This window comes from Oryza brachyantha, chromosome 11, assembly GCF_000231095.2.
Source record: "Oryza brachyantha chromosome 11, ObraRS2, whole genome shotgun sequence".
In the NCBI taxonomy this organism is placed as follows: Eukaryota; Viridiplantae; Streptophyta; class Magnoliopsida; order Poales; family Poaceae; genus Oryza; species Oryza brachyantha.
Window position 1 is genome coordinate 7,459,874 of NC_023173.2, and position 14,258 is coordinate 7,474,131.

At 38.5% G+C, this 14,258-nt stretch overlaps 1 protein-coding gene across 1 annotated transcript; it reads right to left on the minus strand.

The window, feature by feature from the left end:
- Positions 1-2,188: 2,188 nt before the first annotated feature.
- On the minus strand, positions 2,189-5,844 carry LOC102721315 (probable O-methyltransferase 2). The gene is made up of 2 exons (XM_006662821.1): positions 4,978-5,844; positions 2,189-2,844 (listed from the first exon to the last, which is right to left on the minus strand). The coding sequence occupies exons 1-2, from the start codon at positions 5,791-5,793 to the stop codon at positions 2,545-2,547; spliced, it is 1,116 nt and encodes a 371-aa protein (XP_006662884.1). The 5' UTR covers positions 5,794-5,844; the 3' UTR covers positions 2,189-2,544.
- Positions 5,845-14,258: the final 8,414 nt, after the last annotated feature.

The window sequence follows — 14,258 nt, forward strand, 5'->3', positions numbered from 1 at the left end:
ATTAGGATATACTAAAAGTCCTAAAGGAAAATATTAGAAGTCATATTAGGAAACTAAAAACATAATTCAAATACATTGTATAATTCGGATCATATCTCTAACAGTATATTCCATTCTTTTTAGTATTGAGTAAAAAAACCAACCACAATCATTTGCCTTTAGCTATGGGTTTTAGAAAGATTTTCCTCGGGTTTTGCGTGTATGCTTTCCAAACAACTAAAAGGTTTATTTTTTAAAAAAAAAGTTCTTATATAGTAGTTGATCATTTCATATTTATAAAGTAGAATTTTAATTTTGTAGTAGTTAATTTCACTGCTTATATCATGACATAGTTATCATGATAATCAGATAATTTTTTCATCTCCATCTAACAAAAGAACACAAAAGTCACGTATGTTTCATATTAAGGGCAACTAATTAATATTGTTAATTAATTACTCCCTCTATTCCAAAGTATAATTAGGATTTATGCAGTGAGGGCTGGGCAAATTCATCGAAAACCAAACATGATAACCGGAACCGAACCGAAATAATCGATTTATATGGTTATTTCAGTTTTCGGTTTTTAAATCGGTTTTTAAAATTAATTATTTCGGTTTTTGGTTTTTTAATCGGTTTTTACTTTTAGAAAACCGAAATCATCCAATTAATCGAACTAACACCTCGCTACTCTATATTCTCTAAGTTGCGGCGTAGCCCAACCCAATAGGCAAGTGTGAATATGCGATGCAACGTCCACTCCTCAGTCTCTTTTCTATAACTATCAGTCTATTATGCATAGTGTATTAAACTTATTGTTGTCATTTTATTGGTGAAATTATAACTATTAATCTTATGAAGATTTATTAATAATTTTAGTTTTTAACCGATGACCGAAATAACCTGACCGAAATAATTTGGTTATTTCGGTTCGGTTAATAATTTTGTATTGTAAATTTCGGTTTTCAATATTCAAAAATCAAAATACTAAAAACCGAATAAATCCAATCGAATAAACTGCACTAACCGATTGCCTATCCGTATATGCAGTGAAGACTAAGATAACATTAGAAGATTTTCTTTTAGTCATCTCATTTGTGAAGTTTTAAATTTGCATGGTTAGACTCTCTTTCTGAATAGTTTTGAATGATTAGAATTATTGGGATAATATAAAGTAGTAAATAAATTCTTAGAATATAAAATTTAAATCCTGAAAATTAAAGTTATACTGCGGAGGGGATGGAGTAAATAATAGACTGGACACACGCGTAGACGCCAATGGCGAGTATCAAGTGAGCTAGTTAGCCTTACAAACATGGTACGTCAGAAATGACAAGTTTTATATGCAGTTATGCACACATCGTGTTAATTGCGTACTATATATCTACTAGAAAAATAATTTATCGCCAGGAAAAAAATCATAGCACCAATGCTAAAATCATTGCAATAGGTACATGTTGTCACAATCTTAAAATCATTGCTAGCCGTGGTAATAAATAGCGTGGTAATAGATTATTGCAACGATTTTTATTTAGTTGTAACAAATTTGATATTGCCACAAAATTGATGTGACAAAAAAATGTATTGTAACACTCCACATCGTTGTAATAGATAACTATTGTCACCACTCCATATGTACCAAAATAAATGTTTCAACATTAATTTATTTATCATTCTAACTATTTTCCTATGATATCTTGTCATGGATAAGATTTGAACCCAAGATCTCTCCCTCACGCGCTCTCTCCTTTACCAACTCACCTACGTATCAATTTTTGTTTAAGAAAACATATCATTCTATTTGAGCCTTTTTATCTAAGATTTGAATCATAAATTTGAGTACGTAAAACATTTCAAATGAAAAATTTAAGTTGTAGAGATCTAAATTTCATACAAAATGTATCCTAATCCATGTACATATGAAAAGAATAAGTTAAATAATGAGATGATAAATTTTTTATTGCAACGAATTTGTTAATCATGGCAATAGAAAATAGTGAAAAATACCATGTACTATGCAAATTGCCACATAAATTAAAATTATGGTGATAGAATATGCTTTTTGCAATAGTAATATTTTTTGTGGTGATAGCTCATTTTTTATCGCAACATAAATACTGAATAAAACAACGATGGTAAATCGTTGCAACAAAATATAATTATTTGCCACAGAAAAATTATCATTGCGATAGTACAATATATTGTCACAAATTATTTTCCATTGTAATAAATTGGTGGCAATAAATTATTTTTCTAGTACAATAAACAAGCAGCAAACAAGGACTTGTTGAAATACACATATACAGCCAAGGGACATACAAAGACACACCAGCAGTATTCAGGAACTAGCTAGCGCTGTAGCCTGTAGTATTCTTCTGATTCGAAAGCTGCCCAAACATTGATGCACCCAAAGTGAAACACTACTTCAGGTTCTCATGTTGGGCGAAACTTCCTTTCAGATTCCATGGCACTCCCTTTATTTCACCTTCTCGCAGTACGTAAACGATCCAAACACAAGCACACGGCACACATACGTACATAAAATCATGTAGGATCGAGCATCTATCAGGGATAGACCTCCAAAACACCTCGAGCTCCAAGCATCTTGACAACCTTGTAGTGACTGAACCCAGCTCTCATGAACAGGTCTCGCCAATCACGTTCGTCTCGCTGCCGGCCTCTGGTGTTGACGAGCATGAGCATGTCCATCATCAGCTGGGCCTCGAACATGACTGGCCCTAGCGAAGGACCAACCAGTATCTCTATGATGATGACTTTCCCTCCCTCCTCCCGTGAAGGGATGGCCTTCCTGCACTGAGTCAAGATCTTCACGCAGTCATCATCGCTCCAGTGGTGCAGAACCAGCTGTGAAGGATGCAAGGTCGATCGACTGAATTAATCAAGCAATCCTTATGTACGGCAGTACAAATTTTCATAAAGTCAGTATCCTATGAAGAAGATTCTACATATAACAACTTTTCTTGAGTTTCTACTACATATTCTTGGTGTATATATTTGATGAATAACAATTGATGTCATTAGTACATATTGATTTTCTTTCCGAGCAAAACATGTTTTTTTTCTTGTTATAATCTCATACGCACTTGCACACCTACAACCACACCGGCCAGTTGTTAAGTACTTGCTCAATATAAAGTGAATGATGGTGATAATCCATGAAACTTCTAGAATTCCAATCAAACAAGGTACTTTAGTGTGTGTAAATGTGGTCGCGAGGACTTAAATTAGTATATCCGTGCTTGTTGAATTCATGCATGTACACTGCCACATTAGAGTTTACTGACAGATGCATATGATTTATGGTAGGTATTCACTCAACAATTTCCGACGTCCTGTGCCTGGTTTTTTGTGTGCTATAGTTGGGGAATTTGAGCTATTCTGCTACGTGACTAGAAGTGTTATGTGTATGAGGCAGGAGGTTAGCAGAAGTGTGTTTTGTTGGGCAAAAAGGAGAAAAGTCAAATATTAGACTCAATTTGGTATATCCATACACACATGCAATAATTGTGGCCTACTCATCCCTTGGTTCCAAAATAAGTGATCAACCATTTGCATTAAAAAATTGTCCTAAAATAAGTACACTCTGAACTACCACTTTCCATATATACCATACCACCTATATATTCGTTAAATTTCTTCTAATTTTACCCCAACTAATGTTCTATTCATAAGGGAAGTCTTAGTCATTTTGCCCCCAATATATATAAATTGTCATCTCTCTAGTTTGTTCACTTATTTTAAAAAAGTAGTAGCTAATTTTTCTTTTAAATTTTTTGTTGAATTGAGATGAATGCTTGACTTATTTGGTGACGGAGTAGTATATAATTGTTTTCAACAATTTTGTTGTATTGAGGTGAATGCACGCAATACCCGTTGTGCGTGTCCGTGCGACATATATTTTGTGCAGCTGTTGAGGGTACGTACTACGTACAGAGGAATTTGTCATGTATGTATACCTATATTAATAAGATAAATCATAGAAATTCAGTTGTGGGCCAGTGTATTCATTTGATTGGAATTATTACAAAGTTATACTACCTCCGTCCGACAATAACTCCATTTTTCACTTTTTTGATATAATGTTTTGACTCTTCGTCTTATTTGAAATTTTTTACAATTAATATTTTTATCGTTACTAGATGATAAAATATGAATGATACTTTATGCGTAACTAATTTTTTTATGTTTTTTACAAAATTTTTAAATAAGACGAAGTCAAACGTTTGGCTCGGAAAAACGAAAAATGAAGTTATTATGGGACAGACGTAGACGTAGGTAGTATTTGAATATGATGTTAGGATGGATTGATTCGATATTAAATTATATGAGATACGGACTAACTGTTAAGGATTTCCAGCAATCATTCAATGATCGATCTAGTATTTTGATTATGTAGCTGAATTAAGTATTTGTTTCTGATGATTTCTTTTATCATCCTTTGTACGTTGTCCCAACCGAGTCCATGATTTCTTTTATCATCCTTTGTACGTTGTCCCAACCGAGTCCATCGTACTCGAATCTTCAAGACGATTAATAAATATCTAGGACACAATATATGTTTTCAGTTCGTATTATGATTAAGTTATATATCTTACAAGTTAGAATTATGCAGATAGTCTGTATATTAATAAAACAAGCTCACTTGTGTTGTGCGAATCATTATTTCATGATCATGTACGTCATCGACAAGTTAATTACCATAATTAGTAGCGGTCATTTAGAAATTACTCCCCTCTGTGCTAAAATAAACCAATGTTTCACTTTTTACCTATAATATTTGACTCTTCGTTTTATTTAATTTTTTTACGATTAACATTTTTGTTTTTATTAGATGATAAATCATAAATAGTACTTTAAGTGTGACTATTTTTTTAATTTCTTGAATTTTTTCAAATGAGACGGATGGTCAAACGTTGGATATATGGTTAAAAGTTTGATTTATTTTGCGACGGGAAAGTAGTTCCGAGATGATTATACCTTGAGCATCACGGCTTGAGCTGGTGGCACGGTGTGGAACAAGTCACCTGCGACATAGGTAACGCCGACGTCGTCCTTGGGGGCCTTGTCCACCACCTTCGGAAGGTCCAGCACCGTGCACTTGACGTGCGGGAAGGCCTTGACGATGGCCCTCGCCGTCGTGCCGTCGCCGCCGCAGCAGTCGGTCAGCGACCGCAGGCCGGCGAAGAGGTCGCGGCACTCCCTCAGGATGGTGCCGATGCCGAGGTTGTCGTGCGCCGCCAGCCCTTCGTTCACCACGGCGTCCAGCTCCGGGTCCAGCAGCGGGGTGCTCTCGTCGAACAGCGCCGCGCCGTGCACGTCCTCGAACGGGGACGGCGGCGGCGGCGCCACGTCCTTCCTGAACCACTCGTCCAGCCCCAGCGCCGCCTCGAGGTAGTGCCGCGACGTCGCGGCGAGCACGAAGGACGTCTGGCTGTGGTGCTCGTCCGCGACGGCGCCGTCCACGAGGATGCGCGACAGCGGGGTGAGGCGGTAGCGCTCGACCTCAGCGCCGCCGTCGCCGTGGTCGGCGGCGAACACGCCGTTGGTGACGAGGACGCGCATGAGGCGGCGGAGGAACGGCTGCTTGCTCGCCGGGAGCGACAGCTTGGACATGAGGCTCGGCACGGACGCGGCCCCGCCGTGGCGGTGGATCGCGGTGGGGATGCCCAGCTTGATGGCGCACCGGAGCCCCATGGACGTCAGGTAGTAAAGGCTGTGCCGCCATAGGTCGGCCTGCGCCTGCAGCAGCTCGGCGTCAGTGGGAACCTCTATGGTGTGAGCCTGATCCGCCATTGTTGCTCTCTCCTTCTCTCTCTTTCTCACTCTGTGTGTCTAGTGTAGTGTGCTGAACTGCTGCTTAATGTGTGTGGTAGGGTTCTATTAATAATAGTCCGGATCCATTGTTACTGCTGATTGTGCTGTTAATATTAATTTACATGTAGGCTAGAAGCTTCGGTTGGCAGCGACAAGTGTTAGTTTGTGGGGAAGAAATTAGCAAGTTAGTTAAGTAGCTACATTTAGTAAGGGGGTCTATCTGTTACCGTCGCGTGGCACGCGTGGTGGATGGTACGGTCCAATTCTTTGGGGCGGAAATAAATTAAACATAAATTCGATAGAGAAGTGATAGTCTGATAGGTTCGTCCTAATTAATCCTCGACATGACACCAACATTTTTGTTTCTGGATGTAATTGACTGTTTTGGGACAGCGCCAATACTAAATTCGAAGTTACGACACGTGCACCTGCACGTGCTCCTTATTTTAATACCACATGGGTGGATACCCCTACTGATATTCTCTATATTAGTGTACTAATCCCTTTTTTAGTAGAATATTTTTACCCGGTCAGTATATTCGTCAGATATATGTAGCTATTTTTAAAATTTGGGAACTTAGCCCAACTAAGGACTTAGCCCACAAATACCCAATCAAAAATTCATGCTCTTATGTAGATTTGAACGCAAGACCTTGGGTGCTACTTAGGTCACTGTAATCACCAGACTACGTGTCCTTTCACTATACTTAGGCTTATAAATTAAAATTTAATTTTTCAAACTTAAATTTAGAGTTAATTTTGGGGGTTTCTACTGATATTTATTTTCCATCATTAGCTTTTAGATCCCTAAAAATATGTATATAAAAGTTTCGTTTCTAAATTATTTTTTGTTAAATATACCGTTTGACTTTTCTAAACAATTGCCCCTAGTTTACAAAATTTCTGATTGACAATGTCTGTAAAGTAGGTATGTGCATTTAGAGCAATTATAATAATAGATTATAAGCTGATGTGGAGAAGAGAGAATAAAAACAAGTAAAGTTGGTTGTCATCTAAGAGCTATTTCTAACCACACTACAAAAAATACAACAAATAACCCAATATTATAGCTAATGGATCTACTATATGTGTTTGACTATAATCTAAATTTATAGCTAGTAAAGTTGAATCTACTATTAAACTTGCTCCTAGGGCATTTCTAACTGCTCATCCAAATTTAATCATACATAGCGTCCAACTATATTTTGTTAATATATCAATTGCACATTTCTCCTTAAGCATATCGTACTAAATAAATAAAATTGCATCTCCAATTTAGAGTTTTTCTCTCCCCACGCAGATGGATGTATACAAATGACTGAGGCCTTAGATGATCTACTGATTCATATTTTGTACCCTTCATCGTTAGATGAGTTGCTGAACATGATCTTATATTACATAGACAAAAACATAGAATGAATTATTTTTGGAACATGTATAATAAGGTGATGTAGGAGGATTATATAAGAGTTAACACATCATATTTGTGTTAATTTGAGAGAGATGAGAGAATCGAAGAAAGATATAGATATATGGCCAGGTAGAAAACGTGCTCTAACAACAAGAGTGAGACCGACTATCCATAATTGTTGGTGTGGAAATCTATTAGATAGAACATGAATGATATGATAATAAGATAGAACCAACTGCTGGCTTATTGTTAGTATGATTCTTACGAGTACTCCCTTCATGATTTTTATATCACGCCGTTAACTTTTATGTTTACGTTTAACCATATATCTTATTTAATAAAATTATGTAATTATTAATTATTTTGTTATAATTTAATTTATTATTATACGAATTTCAAATATGACTTATAATTTTGTATATGTGAATATAAATTTTTAATAAGACAAATAATTTAATGTAGATTGAAAACTCAACGATACGATATAAAAACGTAGAGCGAGTATATAAAATAGTCTCAAGGCTTCACATATAACGAGGTGCTGGCATTAAATAGCATGCCACCTAGTTTTTGTCACGCTCTGTCAAAAACAAAATTAGAGAGGTGTACTGATTATATGAATTAGTAGCTAGGTTGTGCATTAAAAAGGTTGTATCTCCGTACTAGTTTTCAGCTAATGTGAAAGATCTATGGTATTATAAGGCCTTGTTTAGTTCTTAAAATTTTTTCCAAAAACATCACATTGAATTTTTGGACATCTAAATAAATCATTAAAAAAAACTAATTGTATAGTTATGAAAGAAATATTAAGACGAATCTTTTGAGCCTAATTAGTCCATGATTAGCCATAAGTGCTACAGTAACCAACATGTGCTAATGACGGATTAATTAGGCTCAAAAGATTCGTCTCGCGGTTTCTAGGCTAGCCGTGAAATTCGTTTTTTCATTCGTGTCCGAAAACCCTTTCCGACATCCGGTCAAATGTTCAATGTGATGTTTTTGCCAAAAAAATTTGCCAACTAACCACCACCTAACTGCTCCTAAAACTTGCCGTAATCGGCTATATTTGTTTGGATGTCACGTACGGTGGAGACTTTTTTTTTACCGTAATACAATGTCTACCTTCTTTCTTATTGGGTTTAAACTATGTCGGCGCATAGAAGATCCACGCTCTTTCTGGTTCAATTATCTTTGCCTATAATATTAACACGTACACATCCTTACATATAAACATACATACATATATATGTGTACATGCATATATCCATATTTACTTTTCATCTAATATGATGCACATATCTTAACGATATACGAAGGGCTAAAATTTTATGTGCACATATATGTTCCAAACACTTACTTCCTATATATGTATATACATACATATATATATATATGTATATATACATATACATATATATATATACATATGTATGCACATATTGTACCTATGTGTATATATATACGAAAATATGTAATAGAACATACTTTTCATTTAATATGGTGCACATATCTTAAGGATATATGAAAGGCTAAAATTGTATGTGCACATGAACATATGTTCTATAAATTCATGTCCTATATATATACTTTCCTAGGTGTTAGGAATATTAATAATTGCATATTCACACTAAGAGGTACCGTAATATAAGGTCATAAGGTTGGACCCCATAGTTATGTCCTTTTATTTATAGGGAACTACTACGCTACAGTGTACCGTTAAGGCAACGGAATAAGCTCTATGCATATTACCTTGTCTAAGTAACATGACACCTCTCAGGTAATATGGTGCCTCACATGTATCGTATATAAAACCTCAAATGTATCAGACATGGTATCATCTCTAGGTAACACGGTACCTTACATGTATCGTGTATGATAACTCAAGGTACCATGCACAGGTATCATCACACCTCCCAACTAACATGGTACCTCACATGTACCATGTATAATACCTAAACAATATCATGCCACATGTATCGTGTATGATACTTCAAGGTACCATGTCTAGGTAACATGGCACTTCCCAAGTAACATGGTACCTCACATGTAACATGTATGATACCTGAACAGTATCATATCTATTACTAGTGGTATCATGATCAGTATCATGAGTGTTACATCGTTTTCACCGTGCACATCTGCTTTAGCCGAGGTAGGGGCTGTTAAGGCCGGAGGACCCGCTAGAGCCCGAAACGGTGTACTTCCTCTTGTCGCAGTCCATCTTCCAGTCCAAGTCCTCTACCTTCGACCTCGCCAACTCATAAAACGTCTCAGTTCGCTCGCTCATAAGGGCAGCTGTGGCACCCCTGGCCCCTGCCCCGTCGAGGCTCTCTTCGCCGGCAACCGGCAGTGACGTCGCAACCGGAACACTACTACAATGCCACAGCGAGGCGAGACGTTGTCATCCGCCACATGCATCCTGTCACTCTCCGGTTGATCGGTAGACCGTAATATAGCATTTCCGACTATGAATTAAGAGGTTACTGTACCAAGAAGATGTGATACCTGAAAGTGCATATAGAACCAAAACGGAGTTTTGGATGATTAATGACAATGCCAGCCAAGCATGTGTGCACTAATGAGTTGTGATTGCAGAGAAGTTTAAGGGATCAATTCGATTGAAGGATTACGCGACTTGATGCATGTGCGACCCAGAGCGACAGTACTATGAAGACGAAGGGGCTCGAAGAAGATTTTATTTTTTGTTTTGAGTCATAGGAACTTCGTACTATTAAGAGGGGTCACCAGAAGCTTAGCATGCATCCAAGAGTAGTTAGGGTTGAGTCTAAGTCGAGCGGAGGCTCGTTGCTGTTTTTCACAAGTAGCAGGGACCGGACGGTCCGGGATCCTGACCGGACGGTCCGGTGGTAGGACGGTCTGGACCTTGGTCCAGCCCCTACTCGGAGTGAGTGAGTTAAGTGTCGGCCGAACGGTCCGCCCCCCTAGCCGGACGGTTCGGTTAGGTTTCTTTTCCAATGGCTAAGTGACGTTTGCCAGCCTATATAAGGTCCCCTTGAGATCTAGCCGTTGGAGAGGCTTTCTGTCCGAATTCTTTGGTTGCTAGGGCAAGTTTAGCACCTCTCAATCCTCCCCACTAACCCAAAACACTTCCTAGAGAGATTAATCGTTTGATCATGTCTTAGGGAAAGTGTTTAGGTTAGTGAGTGATAAAGTGTTCGTTCTTGGGCGTTGATGGATTCATGTAGAGTCAAGGTGACCTATTACTCTTGGAGATTGATCTCCTAGATGGATAGGCGTCGCCCGCGAGCCTCCGATTCGTGTGGATCGCCCGTGAGCAAGTTATGAAGGTTGGTGCCTAACCTCCACAAGGAAATAGGTAAGATTAATAGTGGTTTCTTGTGCTTCTTTATTGAAGGCTGTAGGGTAGAGCGGATTGCAACCTAGGGCTAGGCAAGCCGCCTTGATCTTGAAATAAACAGAAATCCCACAAGCCACAACTGCCCAGGATACAGTTGCGCACAGAAAAGGTATAAAAGCATAAGCTCTGCGAAGTACACTTACTTACCAGCAGAAATATGGCACGTCGGCCTAGCTTTTCAAAAAGACAACTAGACAGCAAGCAGAAGACCCAACAACACCATAGGCGAGCCTGAGCGAAGGAAGCGACCCTAACACGAGCAACCTTAACGAAGACCTGTTCTTCTGAACCACATTTTATATGCAAGGGGTGAGTACAAGAGTACCCAGCAAGCCATAACCATAAATAAACAAGTATAATGTATATACAAGGAGTACAAACGAATATGATTCATCAAAGGGGTTTCATAACAAGCATATCATAAATAGTTTTGCCCTACTTTCATAAACACTTTATTCATAAAAAGGTATAAAATGATATTTTAAAACAATAGCAGTATTAAATCACTGTTATTCTCAATATTATCAAATCCACATTTTAATTATAAAAGAGTACTCATACCATGAGAATAGGAATCACCCTATGACGTATCTCCATTAACCGAGAGCAGGGCGTATTCGAATACTTTACAACTCTGTAGTGTCTGCCCAGCTTTACCCGCACGATATCCACAGTTTGCAAGGCTGTAAATAACATAACGTAATAATGTCCCAAGCTCATCTAAGATCCACCTAGCGGGTTAAAGGATTTTGTGACTGTTGGCCTCATCCCGAACCCAGAGGGGGTGTGTTCCAACCCGCCACAACTTCCACCCACTAATGAGCTTCTTAGAGGCACATCAGCTCCTCCTGACCTCCTTTGGGTATACACAGTACCCTGGGTACACGCAGCACCCTCACTCATACAATTCTCACCAAGACTTAGTGGCCAGTACACACCTAAGGCCGGTATTGCCATATGCATAGATAGGCTATAGATCATCAATTCACTAGAACAGTATACGCTAAGTTCGAATATCTCGATCATGCGAATGGGCGCAATTACATCACTTCACATAGCATAGTAAAGTAATTCAAAATATCATCTTTAATTGAAGTTAACCTTTATATCACTTTAAATGAGTGATTCATATCAAAACATGCTTTATACAGGGTTTTGGTGGTATTATCCACTACAATATTAATCTGATGAAATATACAACCTATACATAGGTTATGAGGGAACACGTCATGGTAGTTTATGGTATTGGCAATGATAGTAAATTAAGTATACGGCAATAACTAATATCACAAGATTATTTGAAAATAATGATACGCCAAAATATCTTTGCAAGTAAATAATGCATAAAATAACTAAGTGATTTTCTACTTAGATTCTCAAGTTGATCAAGGATAGATAAATGGCTTGCCTTGCAGATGTGGTTTTCAGGAGCTTCAACGTTGAAGTCTGGGTCCACATCATCTCCTATGGCAACTTGATAAACTTCTCTTCTATACGATCTAGCGCACGCACACAAGAACCAATAATAATCAAAACTATAAAACTAAAACTAAAAATAAACGATAAAATAACAACTCAAATTGGAGCTAGAAAAAGATAACAGCTGGATAGAAAATTGGGGGAATTCAGAAGGCTTTTAGGCTGATTTAGAATTAAGATCATAATTGCATATCCAGACAATTATGATCTAGAATCAGAACGGCATATGATATAGATTAGAAGTAAAAGATATCAAAAGAATGTGTTATGATTTTATGTGGCTTCGCATAATGCAGGACTGATTTAAATACCACATAAATAAAGATCGAGTATAACTCGTGACAAAGATTTACTCGAATAAAAGGGAGTACAAATAGACAATATGGCTGAATGAAGATTATAACTTATTGAGCCATTGGACAGGGATTGTAATTTAGGCTATCTATAAGAAAGGCTATGTGGTAGTGTGTTGAAAAGGAAGATGATAGACCAAATGAGGTTATTTTGTGATAAACAACATAAACTTGGATTTAGGAGGATGACAACAATTGGGTTAATTTATGAGCTGTAATTACAGTTTGAAGCGGTGGTTCGAAAGAATATTTTGACATATCGAAGGAAGAATGGATCCGAATAGGCTTCCATTATTTCGAAGAATAAGATTAAAAATCGAAATAGATATGGTTTAGGGCTTATAGTAGCAGATAATAATGGTGGAAGCTAGAATTATGGGGGTGTGATTGTTATGCTATGGTCATATGTGGTTTTATAAGATGAGTGGACGATTCTATGTGTTAAACAACGAGAAGACTTGGTGTTTAACCCAAGATATTATAATGGACATAGAAATTGATATGGATAAAGAAGTATAAATGAGTTCATAGTCGATAATTGGTCACTCTTGATTAGATTATAAATGAGAGTAACCGATTGAATTCTATACGCATTTAAGATCAAATTATGCGTATCCAAAAAGAGTACAAGGATCAGGTATGGTTGGTTTAAATCAATGGAACGGCCAGATAATGATGGTAGATTACTGAGTTATTGAATTAAATCAATAACTTGAATTGTGTATGGTTTAACATATAAGAATAAAAGAATTTTGGAATTAAATGAGGTCAGGTCAGAAGAAATAATATGAAATCGACGTTTCAAACATCATCGATATATTAGGACAGACTCCGGATTTAACTACATAATTATTTAGTGTAGCAGAGTGGCTAACCAAATAATAGTACATGGAGTCAAAAGTCAAATTTGATATTTGAGTGGTTTCGCCAGTATTAATGAATAGTAAACCATAAGATAAAAATTAAGGTTACGATTTTGGAGTCTCGGATGGTGATGAAAGTGGTTTCACTGGACTCGAAATAATTCAAGGAGTCTAGGATAGGTCTCGAATTTGGAATTAGAGATCAAACCGATGGTCAAATTGTTTTAAAGGGAAAAAGGAAATTTTAGAATTATTTTCGAGTAGGAAAATCTTTATTTTCTCTCTCTTTCTCTTTGTTCTTCCTTTCACTGTCGTTCTTTTCTTTCTCTCTCTCTCGTTCTTTTCTTTCTCTTCATAGGGACCGGTGGCCATGGAGGACGCCGGCGGTGAGGATGGCCGGCTCCGGCCAGGGAGGTGAGCTCCGGCAGAGGAAGGCCGAGGGGACCCTGTTCCCCTCAGTGGAGCCGGCCAGGAGGCAGCCTGCCGGGCTGGCGGCGGCGGCCTGGGTCTGGCAGCGGAGACGGCCGCGGCGGAGGCGCTCCGGCAAACTCCGGCGGGGGCGCGGCGGCCTGGGAGTTCCAGTGGAGGGCGGAGGAGGTATAGGGGCCAGCAGCCGGGCGCGGGAAGGTGCAGACCGGCGGGGCGCCGTGCAGCCCGACGGCGGCGAACAGAACAGTAGCGGCGGCAATATCGCCGGTATGATTCCGGCGGCAAAATCAATTGAGAAAGTGAGGGGAAATGGGCATAAGGACATTGTGATTCCATTTTTACCTTTAGCTTTAAGGATGGAGCAACGGAGCGACGAGTTTCGCAGCAAACACAGGCGGCCGGAACTCCAACTCCGGCGAGCTTGAACAGCTCCGCTGTGTCGACCCTAGTCGTGGAAGGTGATGCTGCTTCAGGGGAAAGGAAGGGAAGGTCACGACAACCTTGTTCGCTGTTGGCAGCAACCTCTGACG

Excerpts from the sequence above, each read along its gene's own strand:
- LOC102721315 (XM_006662821.1), bottom strand. The coding sequence starts at position 5,793 with ATGGCGGATCAGGCTCACACCATAGAGGTTCCCACTGACGCCGAGCTG. Across the intron at positions 2,845-4,977 it reads CTCAAGCCGTGATGCTCAAG|CTGGTTCTGCACCACTGGAG; the intron begins GTATAATCATCT and ends CATCCTTCACAG.